This window comes from Histomonas meleagridis, assembly GCF_020186115.1.
Source record: "Histomonas meleagridis strain 2922-C6/04-10x chromosome Unknown contig_224, whole genome shotgun sequence".
Taxonomy (NCBI): domain Eukaryota; phylum Parabasalia; order Tritrichomonadida; family Dientamoebidae; genus Histomonas; species Histomonas meleagridis.
Window position 1 is genome coordinate 1 of NW_027150817.1, and position 16207 is coordinate 16207.

At 29.9% G+C, this 16207-nt stretch overlaps 4 protein-coding genes across 4 annotated transcripts; 2 read left to right on the forward strand and 2 right to left on the reverse strand.

The window, feature by feature from the left end:
* Positions 1 to 1603: 1603 nt before the first annotated feature.
* Positions 1604 to 4180, reverse strand: GO595_003639 (uncharacterized protein; the record flags this gene model as incomplete). The annotated part of the gene is made up of 1 exon (XM_067916682.1): positions 1604 to 4180. One exon carries the CDS (start codon positions 4178 to 4180, stop codon positions 1604 to 1606), a length of 2577 nt encoding a protein of 858 aa, XP_067776180.1.
* A 2893-nt stretch (positions 4181 to 7073) lies between these two features.
* Positions 7074 to 9662, reverse strand: GO595_003640 (uncharacterized protein; the record flags this gene model as incomplete). Its single annotated transcript, XM_067916683.1, has 1 exon — positions 7074 to 9662. One exon carries the CDS (start codon positions 9660 to 9662, stop codon positions 7074 to 7076), a length of 2589 nt encoding a protein of 862 aa, XP_067776181.1.
* A 758-nt stretch (positions 9663 to 10420) lies between these two features.
* GO595_003641 (PX domain containing protein) lies at positions 10421 to 10837 on the forward strand (the record flags this gene model as incomplete). The annotated part of the gene is made up of 1 exon (XM_067916684.1): positions 10421 to 10837. The coding sequence occupies one exon, from the start codon at positions 10421 to 10423 to the stop codon at positions 10835 to 10837; it is 417 nt and encodes a 138-aa protein (XP_067776182.1).
* Positions 10838 to 13446: 2609 nt separating this feature from the next.
* On the forward strand, positions 13447 to 15741 carry GO595_003642 (uncharacterized protein; the record flags this gene model as incomplete). The annotated part of the gene is made up of 1 exon (XM_067916685.1): positions 13447 to 15741. The coding sequence occupies one exon, from the start codon at positions 13447 to 13449 to the stop codon at positions 15739 to 15741; it is 2295 nt and encodes a 764-aa protein (XP_067776183.1).
* Between the last annotated feature and the right edge of the window lie 466 nt (positions 15742 to 16207).

Consider the following 16207-nt stretch of genomic DNA (forward strand, 5'->3'; position numbering starts at 1 on the left):
GGCTTGAAGCGAGCGTATCACGCGAAGCTTCAATAGCGCTGTGTGTGTGTGTTCAGGAAATCCCTCTAACTTTTTACTACTTATTACCTTGAATTTTTTCAGATGAATCGATTATTTCTCTTGAACCCTCTAGAAAAAAGGTTCGTGTTCATCCTTTACTCGATTTTGATGAGCAGTTTTATGAAAAAGAGATGCCCCATTAAAATTATGGTTTGGGCCTGTATCGGCAAGGATTTTAAGAGTAAGTTAGTGAAATTGATGAAAATTTAGATGCTGAAAAGTACCAAAAACTGCTGGCAGAAAACCAAATTTTTGAAAAACTCAATGACAGATTTGGTCCGAAATGTTACATATTTCAGCAGGAAGGGGCCAGCTTGCACAAAGCAAAGTTCACAAAACTTTTTCTGAATGAAAGGGCGATCCTTATATCCAGGCTACAAACTCAAAAAATTAACAACATTGCAGAAGATCTCTATCTTGCTGCATCAGAAGTTTGGGACAATATTCCAATTAGTACTATTAATTTGCTGCTAAATTTTTTTGATGCAAGACTCAAATCTTGTATCAGCCTGAAAGGCGAAAGCCTCAACGGAAAAAAGAAACTTATTTCATTATACATAAAATCCATCAAAAATGGAAACAATTACATTTGGAATAAATTGAAGAAATATGAAAATTGAACGATTTGTAGAAGAATCCATTTATTATTTTAACCTATTAGTGAAAGCCAATTCAAATAAGGTACACATTAATCTGTGGTATTATGATATGAGGATAAACATCTGTAATCTGTAACCTCAAAAACTGTTAAAAAAAGCACAGATGCCAAAACCATTTTATATTTAAAAAGGAAACTTAAGTTTCGACCATCGAACATACTAATAAATAAAAACAAAAATTTTAATTAAAATTTTATTTTTTATCATTTAAACAGTGGAATAATATACAATCTTCATTCAGGCGGTTGGGACACATTTTAATGCTTTTGAGTTCAATTTGAAAAAGTTCGTCCCGAGGGTTATGAACTGAGCTTCATTCGGAAACTCAGAAAATTTTCAGCACAACCGAATTTCGATTATGAAAATAGAATTAAAAATTCTCTTTATGAAAAATGTTCATTTATTGGCAATCAAACACAGATTGACTAATAAATTTGGAAGAAACATTGCTTCCAGGTATTATACGAAATTAAACAGTAAGTAAAACTATATTTCAATATTTCTTTAATCATGCTTGAGTGTGTAAGCCTCTGGCTTAGATGTGGCTGATTGATGGATTGTGTTGTTTCGACCTAGACGATCATTTTGAGTTCAAAAAGTGTATTGTATCGTATACAAATTTAAATGGAAATTTCTAAAAAAATATTTTATCTTCATAAAAATGTGTCTGCTGTCATTATATGTTATATACTAGAATGTACTAAGCATATTACAAATAATTTTAAAATTTAAAATAAATCTATAAGAGGGAAAGTTGGTTGACACTGTCTTATTAAGTATACTTTTGTGTTTTTCAACGAGCAAAAAAATTGATTTTTAACATAACATTTAATTAAAATGAAATTTCATTTGTTCACATAGAAAGTTTTATTGATACATTTATTTTAAACAACGTTATATGCTGGGGCAGTATCTGGAAGGATATCAATATATTTTGGTGAGCACTCGACAATCTGCTGGTGCGCCTGGAACTTCGGGAACCTAATTCTTCCTGGGAATGTTGGTATCATGCAGTGGCAACTTCCGACGTCATCTTGTTGTGCAACAACCCAATGATCTGTCTTTTCTACCATTGGTGATGCAGGCGGATTTATTTTGACGATCTTAGGCTGTCCAACGATCCAAGGCAAGTTATCTGTTTCTATTTGTACATTTTTATTCAGGAGTTTAAAGTGTGAAGTTGTGATTTCCACGGGGTACCCCTCCCAACCGTTTTCGTAGTACGTTAACTTTAACGGTTCATCCGAAAGTTCTCTAATTATATAATATGTCGAAATTGGTGGTAATTTATGTTGATTACCATTATGTTCGAATGTAAAACTTTGTGGGAAAGGGTTATATATTTGGAATTGATGATATTTCTGTGTTTGCTTAAATAAATGTACAGTTATTGGAACAAAAGAAGGGAAATCATAATGATTTGAATAAGTTACAACTTCCCCATCTCTATGTTCTGTTGAACATTCGATATAAAATGAAGAATTTTCTTTAAAAACATAAATTAAACGTATTTTGATTTTAGCCGAAAATTGTGTGACGGTTATTATATCGTTTGGATCAAATTTAACGTATTTGTTATCGTCTTCGATCAATTGAATTTCCTTTAACGTTTCCATCTTAAATTTGAACGTTAATTTTGTGCAAGAAGTGTCATGAATTGTTGTGATTAATAATGATGAATGCAATTGGCCATAACACAATAAAAATGGAGATTTGAAGTTAAATGTTGGAGGAACCGAAGATTCCATAACAATTAATGGCATTTTAATTGGCAAATTCCACCAAAGTATTAAAGACTTGTAACGAATCATTAAAATCATTTTATCGAATGTTCCCGACTGCTTACAAAATATTGTCGGCTTCATATTATCATATTTCGACACTATAATTTTGGTAATATCACTTTTAAGTGTACATTCTTTCGATTTCATTTCGATCCAAGTTTCTAATTCGATTCCATTTAACCAATTTGGAAGTTTTATTGATAAATCGAATGAAACGTTTTCAAATAATTCATGTTCCTTATAAAATTCGGATAAATGAAGTATTGGATCAATTGGAATTTGTGGTGAAAGACTCGTATCGTAATTAGATAAATATTCAAATGCTTTAAGTTTAAGAGTTTCTGTTCCATTTCGTTCTAATAACATTGATGCAACATTAGTATTTAATGTCTTCGGATTATTAAATAGTGATTCAAGTATAATTTCTTCAACAATATAATTCATATTGTTTTTGTTTGTCTTAAGTTTAAGTGGTTCTAAATCAAGCGCACTTTTCGTATCGTCTTTTTGCATAAGGTATAGAAATTTGATGGCGGAAAAAAACGTTTGATGGTTTTTGGCGTCGAATAATTTTTTATTTTTGTCTAAACAGCTTAAAAATCTGTTTTCTCGATCTTTTGCATCAATTATAGGAATCGAACTTGTAACAATTGAGTGGAAGAATGGACTACTTAAGTCAATTTTGGAATTCATTATGAATCGCATCTGAGTCAATATTATTTCAGAAAATGTTCTCTCAACAGTTGCTTTTGTATCATTGTCATATGATTCAATATATTCAAGAAATGAAAATGCGTTATTATAAATCCAATATCTCGCAAATACTTCTTGATCAAAATTAGTACAATTTTGTAGAGTAATTGCAAATACCCATGTAATGTCTTGACTAAGCTCTTGAATGCTTAAGAGTGTTTGCGATGATTTGAAAATTCCATGAAGTGATGAGTTGAGAATATCAAATCCAGATTTGCAAGAAAAATTCGGATTGGGTTTGCGGAAATCATATAGTTCGGGAACTTCTGGCCAGAACGGAAGAGATATTGAACTTATAATGATTCTATTGAGGAGTTTTGATGCAGAGAAATATCCGAAGATTTGATAAAAATTGGCAAGATTTCGCGAGACTTCAGCATGGCGCGGGTCTTGGTCTTCAAGGGCTCTCGAAATTGCTTGAAGTGAAAGAATATATTTTTGATATGTATTTTTAAGAGTATTTTGAAGTGATGTATGGAATTGTTTTATGTCGGAATCTGAAATCATACAATCATCTAAGTAATATTTACCAATGACAATGTCTGAATTCTCGACATATTGTGAAAATCTGGCTTCAATTTTGGAACGTTGAGTTGTAAATGACCATTGTGACTTAGCTAAAACTAAAATAATTGTTAAGAGACCTTTGTCTGGATTATCGTCTCTCCATTCTTTGATTTTTTTAATATCTGCCATCTCAAATTTACCATTGAATGAAATAATAAATAATTGGCATAGAGAATTTTCACTTGACCCATCTTCTATAAACTCTGGTGAAAATCCAGGACAAGAAAAATCTTCATCTTTTGGAATGTTGATTTCTGGTAATATTTTTAAAGGTCCTTCATTAATTATTGCGGATGATATGTACTTCCATTTACCATATAGATCAGTAACAGATACAGGCAATCGGTAATTATCCATTAAATCAAAATAACAATTTTCTTTTTTATTTATTGAATTTCATATAACATTTCACAAAAAACAGTTTTATGTGAAGTGACAAAACATTTTATTATGCTTTACAATTATTGAAAATCGATGTGGATTTTTTCCAGAGAGACAAGAGAAAGATAAACATTTTTTCTCACAGCAGCTTCAAATGATTGATTCGAATCATGAAAAAACAGTGGTTTTAATTTTTTTTTTTTTACAAAATGCATTATCAAATCCATTGATCTTTATCTTCTATTATGAAATGTTTAATGTCCTCATTTAAGCTTTCTTTGTTTTCTTCACTTTTTTCAATTGATTCGATTTCATCTGATTCTGCTGAAAAGTCTTTTTCATTTCCATTACGAAACATCCAAATTACGATTGCAATAATTATCAAAACAATTACAATAGCGCCACAAATTATACCAATTAACAAAGACTTAGACTTAGAATCATTAACAAACTCATTATTAGTATAAGTAAAGAAGACATCTGAATAAAAGTTAACATAAGTTGTTAACATAACATATTGATAATGATAACTAATGAAATTTGTTTTTATATATGTAAAATATGAATATGTCTCTGATAATATTATTGTCGAATTTGCAATCATTAAAGAAATAGAAAAAGTTAAAGAATTTGTTAAAACATATGAATGCGTTAAATGAGTATTATTCGTTTGTGATTTTGTAAATGTTTTCGAATACGAAAATGTATTTGAATGTGAAAATGTTTTAGAATTTGTAAGTGTAATTGTTGGCATTGGAATTATCGTTGGTATTTTAAAGCTCTGTATATTACCAATGTTTCCAGCTCCATCAACAGCTGCTGCGTGGATATACATTCCTTGTTGTATTTGTTCTTTTGTTAAACTTATTATATCACTACTCACGACATTCGTTAATTCACTTATTGAAGTTTCGTTTCTTTGCGTGATTGTATACAAATATTTGCTAATACCAGTTGTAACAGTAACATTAACAGTAATTTGAAGCACCACATCTAGAATCATCATCTCTTTTATATACCATGACTTGAAACATATAATCAGATCCAACATCTGAAGAATTAATTTTAACACTATAATTATTCTCATAAAATATAAAATCATGAATAATTGGAGGCTCAAAATCTTGTGAAGAATGATCTTCTAAAAATGTATCATATGTTCTTTGCTTTAAGTAAAACAAAGTATTAACAATAAGTTTTATTTCTTCTTCTGAAGCAGTACAATTACTATGACCTGTTTGAATTACAGCTGTATTATCTTTTGTTGTTAAATAAAAATTACTTTGATATTCGTTTTGGTTATTAATAGTTTCATTACCAAATACAACCCATACATCACCATTTGTTGCTTGATTATCAACATGTGAGAATGGAATTTGGAATGTTGTTCCAACATTTCCTATTTCATATGGATAATTTGTTATAATTCCATTCCGTTGAATCGAAATTTCATTTGAAGAATATGATTCAAACGTTATCCCTTTGTCTTCATCAATTTCTTTTATTTCAATCCCAAAAAGATCTCTTAAACGATTTAATCCAACGGGATTTGGTCCATCTCTGATAAATATATTTGAAATTGTATCATGACCTGCTAAAAAACCATATCCTCCTTCAATATATTCTTTGATATATTTTATATTTTGATCCCGTATTGAGTATCCACCGTTTTTATCCCATATTCCATACACAATAACATCATAATTATAAATAAATTTCGGGTCAATACAACAATATCTTTCAAATTCTGTGATTGACATAATAGAAACATAAATAATTTTTTCATTCGTGTTTACATCTATGCCAAATGGAGATATTAATTCCGCATCAATTCTGCCACCTTCTATTCATACCTTTAGAGAAGCTGATTTTGGAAGTGTTTTTTGGGTTCCATTGGAAAATATAAAAGATATTAATGGGATTGTAGTTGCATTTGCAACTAGTTGAAACGTTTCATCATTTTCACTTGGATATATATTTAATACATTTAACAGAGACCCTGGTTTGTATGTACTTATTTGCTTCCAAGTAGTCCATGTTTTTGTTAAATCTTTGCTTTTTTGATAAACCTTATAATAATGGTTGAATAAACATGACTTATTAAACCAAGTAAGTTGTGTTCCACCTTTACCGTATGTATATTCAGGATGACTTTTTGCATTTAATAAAATATTAGTATCTATTGAAATGGCAGATATAAACGATAGGAACATTCCAAATATTTGTTGTTGCATTTTAATGGAAAAATGTTTTGCTTTTAAATTTTGCTTGTACTCATTCTTCATTAAGTATAAGAAATGACTCGTTGAACATACAAATATTCGTGTGATTTGAATGTGGGATGTATTGTCATGTTATGACAACGATATATCAGAAAAAAAATTTGCTAACACTTTTTGAATAATGTTTGTGATTGTGTACACAATTATCAATTGAACCAATGAGTCGTCACATAAAATATTGCATCACTACACCGTATATGTTTCGCCAGTATGTATCTCTAAAGTCAACATAATATTTACCATTCATTCATACAAATAGCGAAATAATACATATACATCATGAATGTTATACTCTCTATATTTTCATTGTCACAAGAAACAATCAGATAATATATCTACACTTAAATAACCATTAATTTATTCTCAAATTCAGAATCAAGTAAATATAATCATAATTCCCATTCATTAATCCTTAATCAAATATTGTCATTCAACACAGAAAAGCATTGAAACGTCATATGAAGTAAATTCGTTCCTTCATACGAACAAATCAAAACACAAAATTTTAAATTTCAGTCAAATTATAATTTAACACATAAACATTAAATTCAAAATATTATTTATTATAACGCGCCACAAATTACATTTCATATGAAGAGATCGTTTTCGTTATTTGGAATGTCTTCTTCAACTTTTTCCGGTGTATAACTTTTCTCATATTCAGCTGATTCATTATTATTATTATTATTGTTATTGTTGTTGTTACTTCGGCTCCTTGTAACCAAAACTACAACTACAACAACTATTACTATCACTATGACTACAGCGCCGCAAATAATTCCAATCAAAGCGGATTTGGATAAAGAGTTGGAACCACTTTCGCTACTTGTCATTGCAAAGTAATATTCGGTGTACACAGAAACATTTGTCGTGTACACCAAAGTCTGGTAATTGTAGTACACAGAGGATGTCGCGACGTACGTGAGCGACGAGTCGTGTTCCGACAACAGTTCTGTGACCGAAACGAAACTGTTCATAAGTGTTAATGTGACTGAAACAGTTAATGAATTAGTTAAAACATATGAACAACTAAACAATGGATCAAAAGTCTGCGATGCACTCGATGAAGTGTCGTGCGTCGGAGGAACAACTTCTGTTTCACTTATTGTAGATGTGGCTTCTGTCACAGTTTGCGCACTTGTTTCTTCGATTGTGGTTTGGTCACTTGTTTCGATTACTTCTGTTTCGCTTATTGCAGATGATGTAGCTTCAGTAGTTGTGGTTTCGCTGAGCTCTGATGTCGCTTGTTCAGATGTTTCTTCAACTGATGTTTGCGCACTTGTTTCGGACGTTTCAGATGCCTCCCCGGACTCGGAAGAGACTTGTTCAGATGTTTCTTCGGATGTTTGTTCTATTGTGGTTTGTTCACTCGTTTGGGATGAGACTTGCTCAGTCGTTTCTTCTGATGTCATTTGTTCACTGGATTCTGAAGTTGTTTCTTTTGTTTCACTAGATTCAGACGTTTGCTCACTAGATTCAGATGTTACTTCCGTTGTAGATTGTTCGCTTGTTTCTACTGTTGTTTCGCTTGTTTCCGTTGTTTCTTGCTGGGATTCGTCTGGGCCTGCTGGCACGCCGTTGATTACTAAGTTCTGTTTGTTTTGGACATTTTCCCATTGCACAGTTCCGTCATATTGCACATTAATTTGGCTGTCACTTGTAATTTTCAGCTTTGGCATGTTGTCTGTTGCGAGTGTAATTGTTAATGTCTCTGATGTTACTTTAATTTCAATATTACCAAAATTATTTAATATAACATCAGCGCCATTTACATTTACTTTGTCTTCTTTTACTTCAATTTGGTTTATTTCACAGTTTTGTATTGATATCGAATTGCCATAAAGAAAATTCTGCGTAACTTGTAATGAATTTGTATCTGTGATAATTTCATTTGCTGTAAGTTTCCGAGGTGTTTTACTTCCGATTAAATTAAGTCCTTTCATTTCTAAATTCCATAAATTAATGTTTTTATTATTTTGGAATCCAATGTAAACGTTTTGAAGTTTTGTTGTTGTATGTTCATCTTCCCATATTTCTGATTCGTATGTATTTCTAAACCATAACGGAGAACCATCTTCCGATTTAATTAAGTGATTTTTTTGTAACAAAATCCATGGATCAATGTTTGGCGTTCTAGTTGTATCTGTTGTTGGATAACTCGATAAAATTATATTAATTTCATCTTCTGTAACTGTATCATAAAAATTATCAAGTCTATTATCACTTGAAACGATACTGTATTCTTTTGAGCATATATAATCAGCTTGTTCATAATATGAAGAGCAAACATAATTAGGGAAACAATCAACAGCCCAAAATTCATATTCGATATACTCTGAAGGTTGCCATTCATTAGATGAAATAGAAACTTTACATCTTGTCCCAACATTAATTTTTGTTGTATCAATTTCTATAACAATTAACTCTTCTGAACGATAAACAACTTCTTTTGAAATTATTTCTTCATTACATGTAACGGTACCTGTAACATCAGTTGGAAAATTATTCATGAATTTTGGTACAAGTGAAATACGAGAATGAATTAATCGAACAGGTACTGGGCCTGGTGGTGGATATGCAACATAATCTTGTGAATTAGAATAATTAAATCCAAGACCATAAACAACTTGAGTAACATATGTTTCATAAACACCAAATGCACTTTTGGATAGATATGGAAAGAAAAGCCAATTCCGATGTCCAACATCTTTATTGGTTTCCCCATCATCTTGAACAAAGTAATCAATGGCAAGATGTGCAGCAATGGCTCCTTTGTTGAGATTTGAATCCTCTAAAATTTTAATAGCATCTTGATCACAACACATGTTTTCTTTGCATTTAACTTCATGACTAAACTCATTGTTTAAAGCCATGACCATAGAACCTTTTTGAGCAGTGGTTTGATATTCGCCACGATCATATGTTATTGAAGGTAATCCAACCAGATTTCGATAAAAGTTTGTTCGACTTTCTGCGTCATCTACAGTTTCTGGATTCATAGTACCAAGAGCGCATGTGTCCGTATCAGATGGAGCAATCCAACTCCAACCTGAATTTGCAATATATTGATTTTTCATCATTAAACATACTTCTTCTTGTTCCCTATTTTGCAGTTCCAAGAGACGCTCTGGTGTGAAAGATTTAACCAAAGAAAAGAGACTTAAGATGAAATACATTCCGTTCCGGACTTGTTGTTTTAAAACGATAAAAGAAGGCCTGTTATGAAAAGTTGTGAGTGTATTGAAAATTGTATATTATAAACAATCAATTAAACCGATCAATGCTTAGAAAAATTTTATTTTTTGGGTTGTATTCAAAATTGAGAATAATTACTTTTCATTGCTAAAAAACCATAAATCCCCTCGTTAGAACAATGGAAAAGCACTTTATACAAATACTTTTGTATATTACCCTCCTAGCCTAACGAATTAATTATAGCCATTTTTGTATTCATTAAATATAATGTTTATTGTAAATACAATGAATAAAACATTTTTTGATTTTCTGCGGCAAACAGACTTTGTCAATTTTATGCTTGAGCAGTTTTCATTTTTCCCAGAGTAATTCTTAATATTAAAGCAATCTTCTTTTCTTTGCATTGAATAAAGTTAATTAAAAGCATCTCGTTGTTTTTATATATTATTTTGTTATATCTCTCATGAGATAATTTTATTTAAAAAATTAAGATAACAAATTAATTCATCTCATTTCTTTAAAAAGCTGAATTTTATAAGTAAACATAAAAAAAAATCATTCAACATGTTTCTTGATTTGTGATGTCAACATTGGATTATTTTTTTAGCAATCGAAGAAAACTCTAACATAATGATATGAGTATTTTCATGATTAGGCTTTGTGCAAATAAAGAATCTTTGCGGTAATTTTTTTCTCGGTGTGCTGGTGTCAGTTTTCTATTGTTCCAGAAAACTGAAAAATGAATCTTGATCAACAAACTGTGAATTCAATGATAGAAGCTCAACTTGCTTCATGCGAAGGACAAGAAAAAATTACTTTGATTATAACAGGACATCAAGATGATGCTGCTGCTGCAAAAGCAACATTTTTCAATATTCAAGCAAAGAAATATGATACAAATGGATCAGTTGTTAAAACATCTGAGGAAAGATATCGTTATTCTCAACTTTTAGATTTTAATGAATCACTAATTTTAGATTATGGAAATATCAGAATACTTCGTCTTTTCCCTCCAAAGAAATGGGTTGGTAATAAATCAACTGATTTTGTTACACAAAGGCAAGAGGCACTTCAAAAATGGCTCAATGAATTGGTAGAAGATGAAGAAACTTCTTCAGATCCAAAAATTTTAAGATTTTTCAAATTAATCGAATAAATGAGCAGTAAAGAAAATCAAAATCGCATGGCTTCATTTTTTGATTTAAACAATTTGTTTATCAAATATAATAACTTTGTGCTAAAAAATGTTCTTTCAAAGGCTTCATCTAAGAGCTCAGGATTTTAATATGAAGAACATGTTCATGTTATTAAATATTATCCAAGAAGATTATAAATTGGGGCACCCCAAGATTTTTTGAATACTTTATAAAGCACTGAATGGATGTTTCAAATGCATTCTCAGAAGCAAGTACCCAAATAGGCGAAGAGCCCAGGCCATATGCAAAATCTCTTGGGCCAAAATTGTTCTCAGAATCTTTACTTACTGATAACACTCTTAAACAAATACCAACCGAATCTCAGAAAACAATGTTAACAGATCTTATAACGATTTCATCTGCATGTTATGGTCTTCTTTTTGGATTTCCAAAATCACACGTTTTTAATAGTAAGGTATGTCTTTATGGCGAAGCTGCATCTTCATATGATTTTTATGTTCGTTGTATCATTTTACATTTAAAAATACTTCCTAAATATCTCGATGTAATTGTTACTAAATTAAACGAACTTTCAAAGCATGTTTCTACTGAAGATGAATTTTTCCAAATTTGTATTTCCTTAATCAAAGTCACAAATTTCATTTCTTTTTTGTCCACAGCAGCTGATGGCGAAGCCAAAAGATTTACTGATTATTTAAATATCAATCCAATTTCCGATCAAATTAATACAATATGTGCGTCAGTTCGACAATTAATTGGTATGGCTGACCAAGCTCGATCCAGTATAGCATCAAAACAATTCCAAGAAACTACAATTCCTAACTTGAAATCCAATTTTGACATTCTTACAAATGCTATTCCAAACTATGTCTCTTCATATTCTCAACTTCTTGATCATTTAAAATCATATTTTATATTACTTTATAATGAAAACGAAACAGGATTTCAAGATTTCCTAATTTTTCTTCGAAATCTTATTACCCCAATTCATGAAATTGTATTATTTTCGATCGAAACATTTCTTTATTCTGTTGAAAATGGAACAAATCTTTTAACTGATTTAAATTCTTTGATGCAAAATGTTTTCTTATTAATCTCATCATCAATTAAACTTACACGTTTTCGTTCTTCTTATACCGAAAATGTAAAAGCATCTGAAGAATCCCATCCACAGATTTCCACGTATCTTAACAAAACAATCAATGATTTAATATTGTTATTAGGTTACGCGCCTCCAATTTACCAAAACGTAATTAACGAGATTTTAACCGAAAGATTTCAAAACTTTATAAATCTCGACAATCAATTTTCAGATAAATTCAAAGAATTTCTTAACTTGATAAAAACTGACAAAAAATCGGTTCTATTTTCACCTGTTTCAATGGTTCATTCTTCGTCACCACTTAGTGTTATATCATTACCAGCAATTAAACTAACGCATAAAATTGCATCTAAGTTAATGGAATCCGAATTTGACATATTACCAGAAATGACAAAGTTAACACCAATCATTATAAATTTGATGGAAAACATTGATTTATCAATAGATAAAACTACGCAATCAATGTATCGAAGACAATTATTATTACAAAAGAAAATAAAAATACAAAATTCGTTACGGAAATTAATTGATTCATTATATTTATTGCAATCTAATCAAGATCAGCCATTACTTCAATCGAAATGTGGACTTATAGCAATCGATTTATGTCATTCATTAATGTACTTCGAGACGCATTCGAAATTTTTCAAATATTTGAAATCAGAGAAACAAATTTTACTTAAGTTTTCGTTAAATTATTTTAATGAACGAATTTCATTTCTACCGAAGTTGTTAAATAGTTTATATAATAATTTAGAAATTCCTCAATCATATGACAAAGTCATAAAAGATATATTAAGTTCAACAGAGACAATAATTGAAAATTCATTAAATAGTTTTAATAAATTAAATGAAATTAATAATAATGAATTAGAAACATCAAAAATATTAATTACCGAATACATAAATTTGTTTGTACCATTACGTTCAATACAATTAATATTTAAAACATTGAAGAAAGATGAAAAGTATACTTTAGTGTATAATATCATTGATAATTATATACAAATATTTCGATTATTTGTCGAAGTGTTTAAGTCAACAATTACATTGCAATTATATCATCAAACAATTTATATGTTTAAATATGTAGAACGATTTATACCTTATATGCAATTGTTATCGACAATTAATGATAAACAATCAAATATAAGAACAAGATTAGAAGACTTATTAAACCATAGCAAAAAAGAGAAAATGTTATTAAACAAAATGAAAGTGTTATATGACCCAAAAAGTGTCATTAAATTGATACCGTTTGTGAAGCGACAAATTCAATTCTATTCAAATTTCAATACAGATTTGTTAAGCCAATTCAAATCAAAATATTTTGAATCAAATTACGACGAATCGGTAAAACGGTTTAATTCAATTATTGGAGAACTAAAGAATTCTTTTGAATTTAGTCCAATTTTGGATATAAACCTAACAAAATCAAACGCCAATTTCATTGGTCCAATAATTTATAATTCTAATCAAGTTGTGAATTATTATCTGAAAGAATTTATGGATAAATATGAAGTGGATAATAAAGAAACAGCATTCATTGCATATGATCTTGTTCAGAAATTATTCGATTTGGCTTTGATTACTTCAGTAATTAATAACGCTGAAAATATTTCGACAGCTCTTTCATTATCCGCGCCAAGAATTTATGAGTTTTCCTTAATTTCAGCATTAGGTGACAAAGACTCATATAAAAAGGCTGCTTCAATTTCGAAGTTTTTAATTAATATACTTAAACTTTTAGTACCAATTACTAAATCTCTTTATGAATCATATTTAATCAAAGAAGAAATAGTTACTGAAATACCAAGTGAAAAAATTACTGAAATGTCAGGTGAAAAAGTTACTGAAATGCCAAGTGAAAAAGTTACTGAAATACCAAGTGAAATTGTTCATGCAAATGAACTTCAAATTCAAGCTTCAGTTTTCTCTAATTTATTAAATATTCAAAAACAAATTAGTAAACAATCAAATCAACAAATTGAAGCCGAAAAAGAAAATGAAAAAATACAAACAAAAGTCAAAATTGTAAATGATGACAAAGAAAAACAAGAAATTACACCGCAAAAGAACAGAGACATTCGTAAAGAAAATGAAATACTTAATCAAACAATCGAAAAGATGAATGAAGAAGAAACAAATAAACTTCGAAATGAATATATAAATCTTAAGAAAGAATTAGAAAACCTAAAAATGATTCAAGAAAAAGAGAAAGAAAAACTTTCGCAAATCGAAAACGAGAAAAGAACCTTAAAAGAAAAAGCAAATCTTGAAACCAAAAAGCGAAAAATTGCGGAAGTTGAGATGAAGAAAATCCAAGATATGATCAAGCAGCAAAACATAGAGAACAAAGAAGAGAAAGAGAAACTTGAAGAAAGGCTTAAAATAGCTGAAATCAATTTACAAAAGCAAAAAGAAATTGAACGCCAAAACCGCATTTCTTCTGAAAAATCTCGAATTGACTTACAGATTGAAAAAGAGAAAATTGAGAACGAGTTGTATAAAGTACAGAAAAATATTGAACAAAACAAAGAAGAAGAAAACCGCTCAAAAACACAACTTAATCAAAGACTTCAAGAAGTAGAAGAAGCTAAAAATGAACTCGAAATAAAACTTAAGAATCAGATAATGAATCAAAAGATAATTTCACAAAAGAAAGAAGAAGAATATAAAAAACTTCTTGAAAAATTACAAGAACAAAATGATGAAAAACAAAAAGAAATTATGAAAGCGAAAATCGAAGAACAACAACGAATTATCCAAGAAAGCAAAGAACAAATGGAAAAAGAAAGAATTGAAATCGAAAACAAAATTAAAGAACAAGAAAAAATTAATCAAATTCTAATCGAAGAAAGGAAAAAACGTCAAGAAGCAGAAGAACAACAAAAGATTATTGAAGAAGAGAAAATTAAAGCGCAAAAAGAAGCCGAAATATTTAAGGATCAACTTCAAGCAATAAAACTAGAAAAAGAAAAAATTAAAAACGAAGCTGAAAATCAACGAAAACATCTTCTTCAAGAGTTAGAAGAGAAAGAGAAACTTATCCAAAAGGAAAACGAAAAAGAAAAAGAAAAACAACTAAAAGAAATCGAAGAAGAAAAACAAAGAATTCATTTAGAAATGGAAAAAGAAAAAGAACGGCTTCTAAAAGAAATACAAAGCGAAAAAGAAAGAATTAAGCGTGAAGCCGAAGAAGAAAAAGAACGTGTGCTCAAAGAAGCGCATGAAGAAAAGCAAAAAATTTTGGAATCAAAAGAGAACGTTACAACCGCCGAACCTAAACTTTTTGAGAAGAGTGTGAAATTCACCCAACCATCAAACTTTGATGCAACTAATCATTTTAACACAAGCGTCAATCCTGTCTTTGGCCCATTTGAGCCCACGACACTCCAAAAATCTGAGTTTAAATATAATACGATTTTCGGCGAATCAACATTGGTTGATACACCATTGAGTTCTGAGAGATTTTTGCCTGAAAAAGATTCGCCTTTCTTTAAGATACTTGAACCAATGGTAAGCAAAAAGGTTACAACTTTGGACTTCTCGACTCTTCAACTTGAGCCACCTAAGTATCAATTTGGAGATGAAGATGAGCCAATTGGTTACGCACCGGATTTAACTGAAGTAAATGATCTTCATGACGAAGAAGAAGATTTGCTGTTCCCGGATCCATTCGGTGATAATGACTTTGACGATGATGATGACTTTTATGACAGTATATATGACCTTACAGATGATGACGAGGAGGAGGAAGAACTGCCTTTCCCATTCCCGTTCCCACCTCCAAAGAATTAAACAATTATAAAAACGTTTTTTAAATAATAAAAATATCGCAAAAACATGGTAAAATATGCATTGCGTGATTTAATAAATCGAAAATTGTTTCTTTTGCTTTAAATTTATTTTGTATTTTGTTAAAATTATGAGTTATTACTTAGATATAAAACAATAGCTTATGAATGATATTAAAATATTATTTATCTATAAAACAAAGCATTATGTCACTGATTTCATTTTGGTGATTTTTTGTATTAAATCTTTCGGATCGTAAATTGGGGTGCAAGAAAATGCCACAAAATCTTCGATTGTTCGTTTGGGATTTTTCAGAACCAACCGCGGTGAGGTTGTTTTGTATATAATAACCGTAGCTACTTCATGAAGGTGTTAACATATTTTGTATGAAAAACGATGGCTATTCATTCATTTCGAAAAAATTAAAGAAAATGATAATATCCTCACTAATAATTAATACTTAGTATTA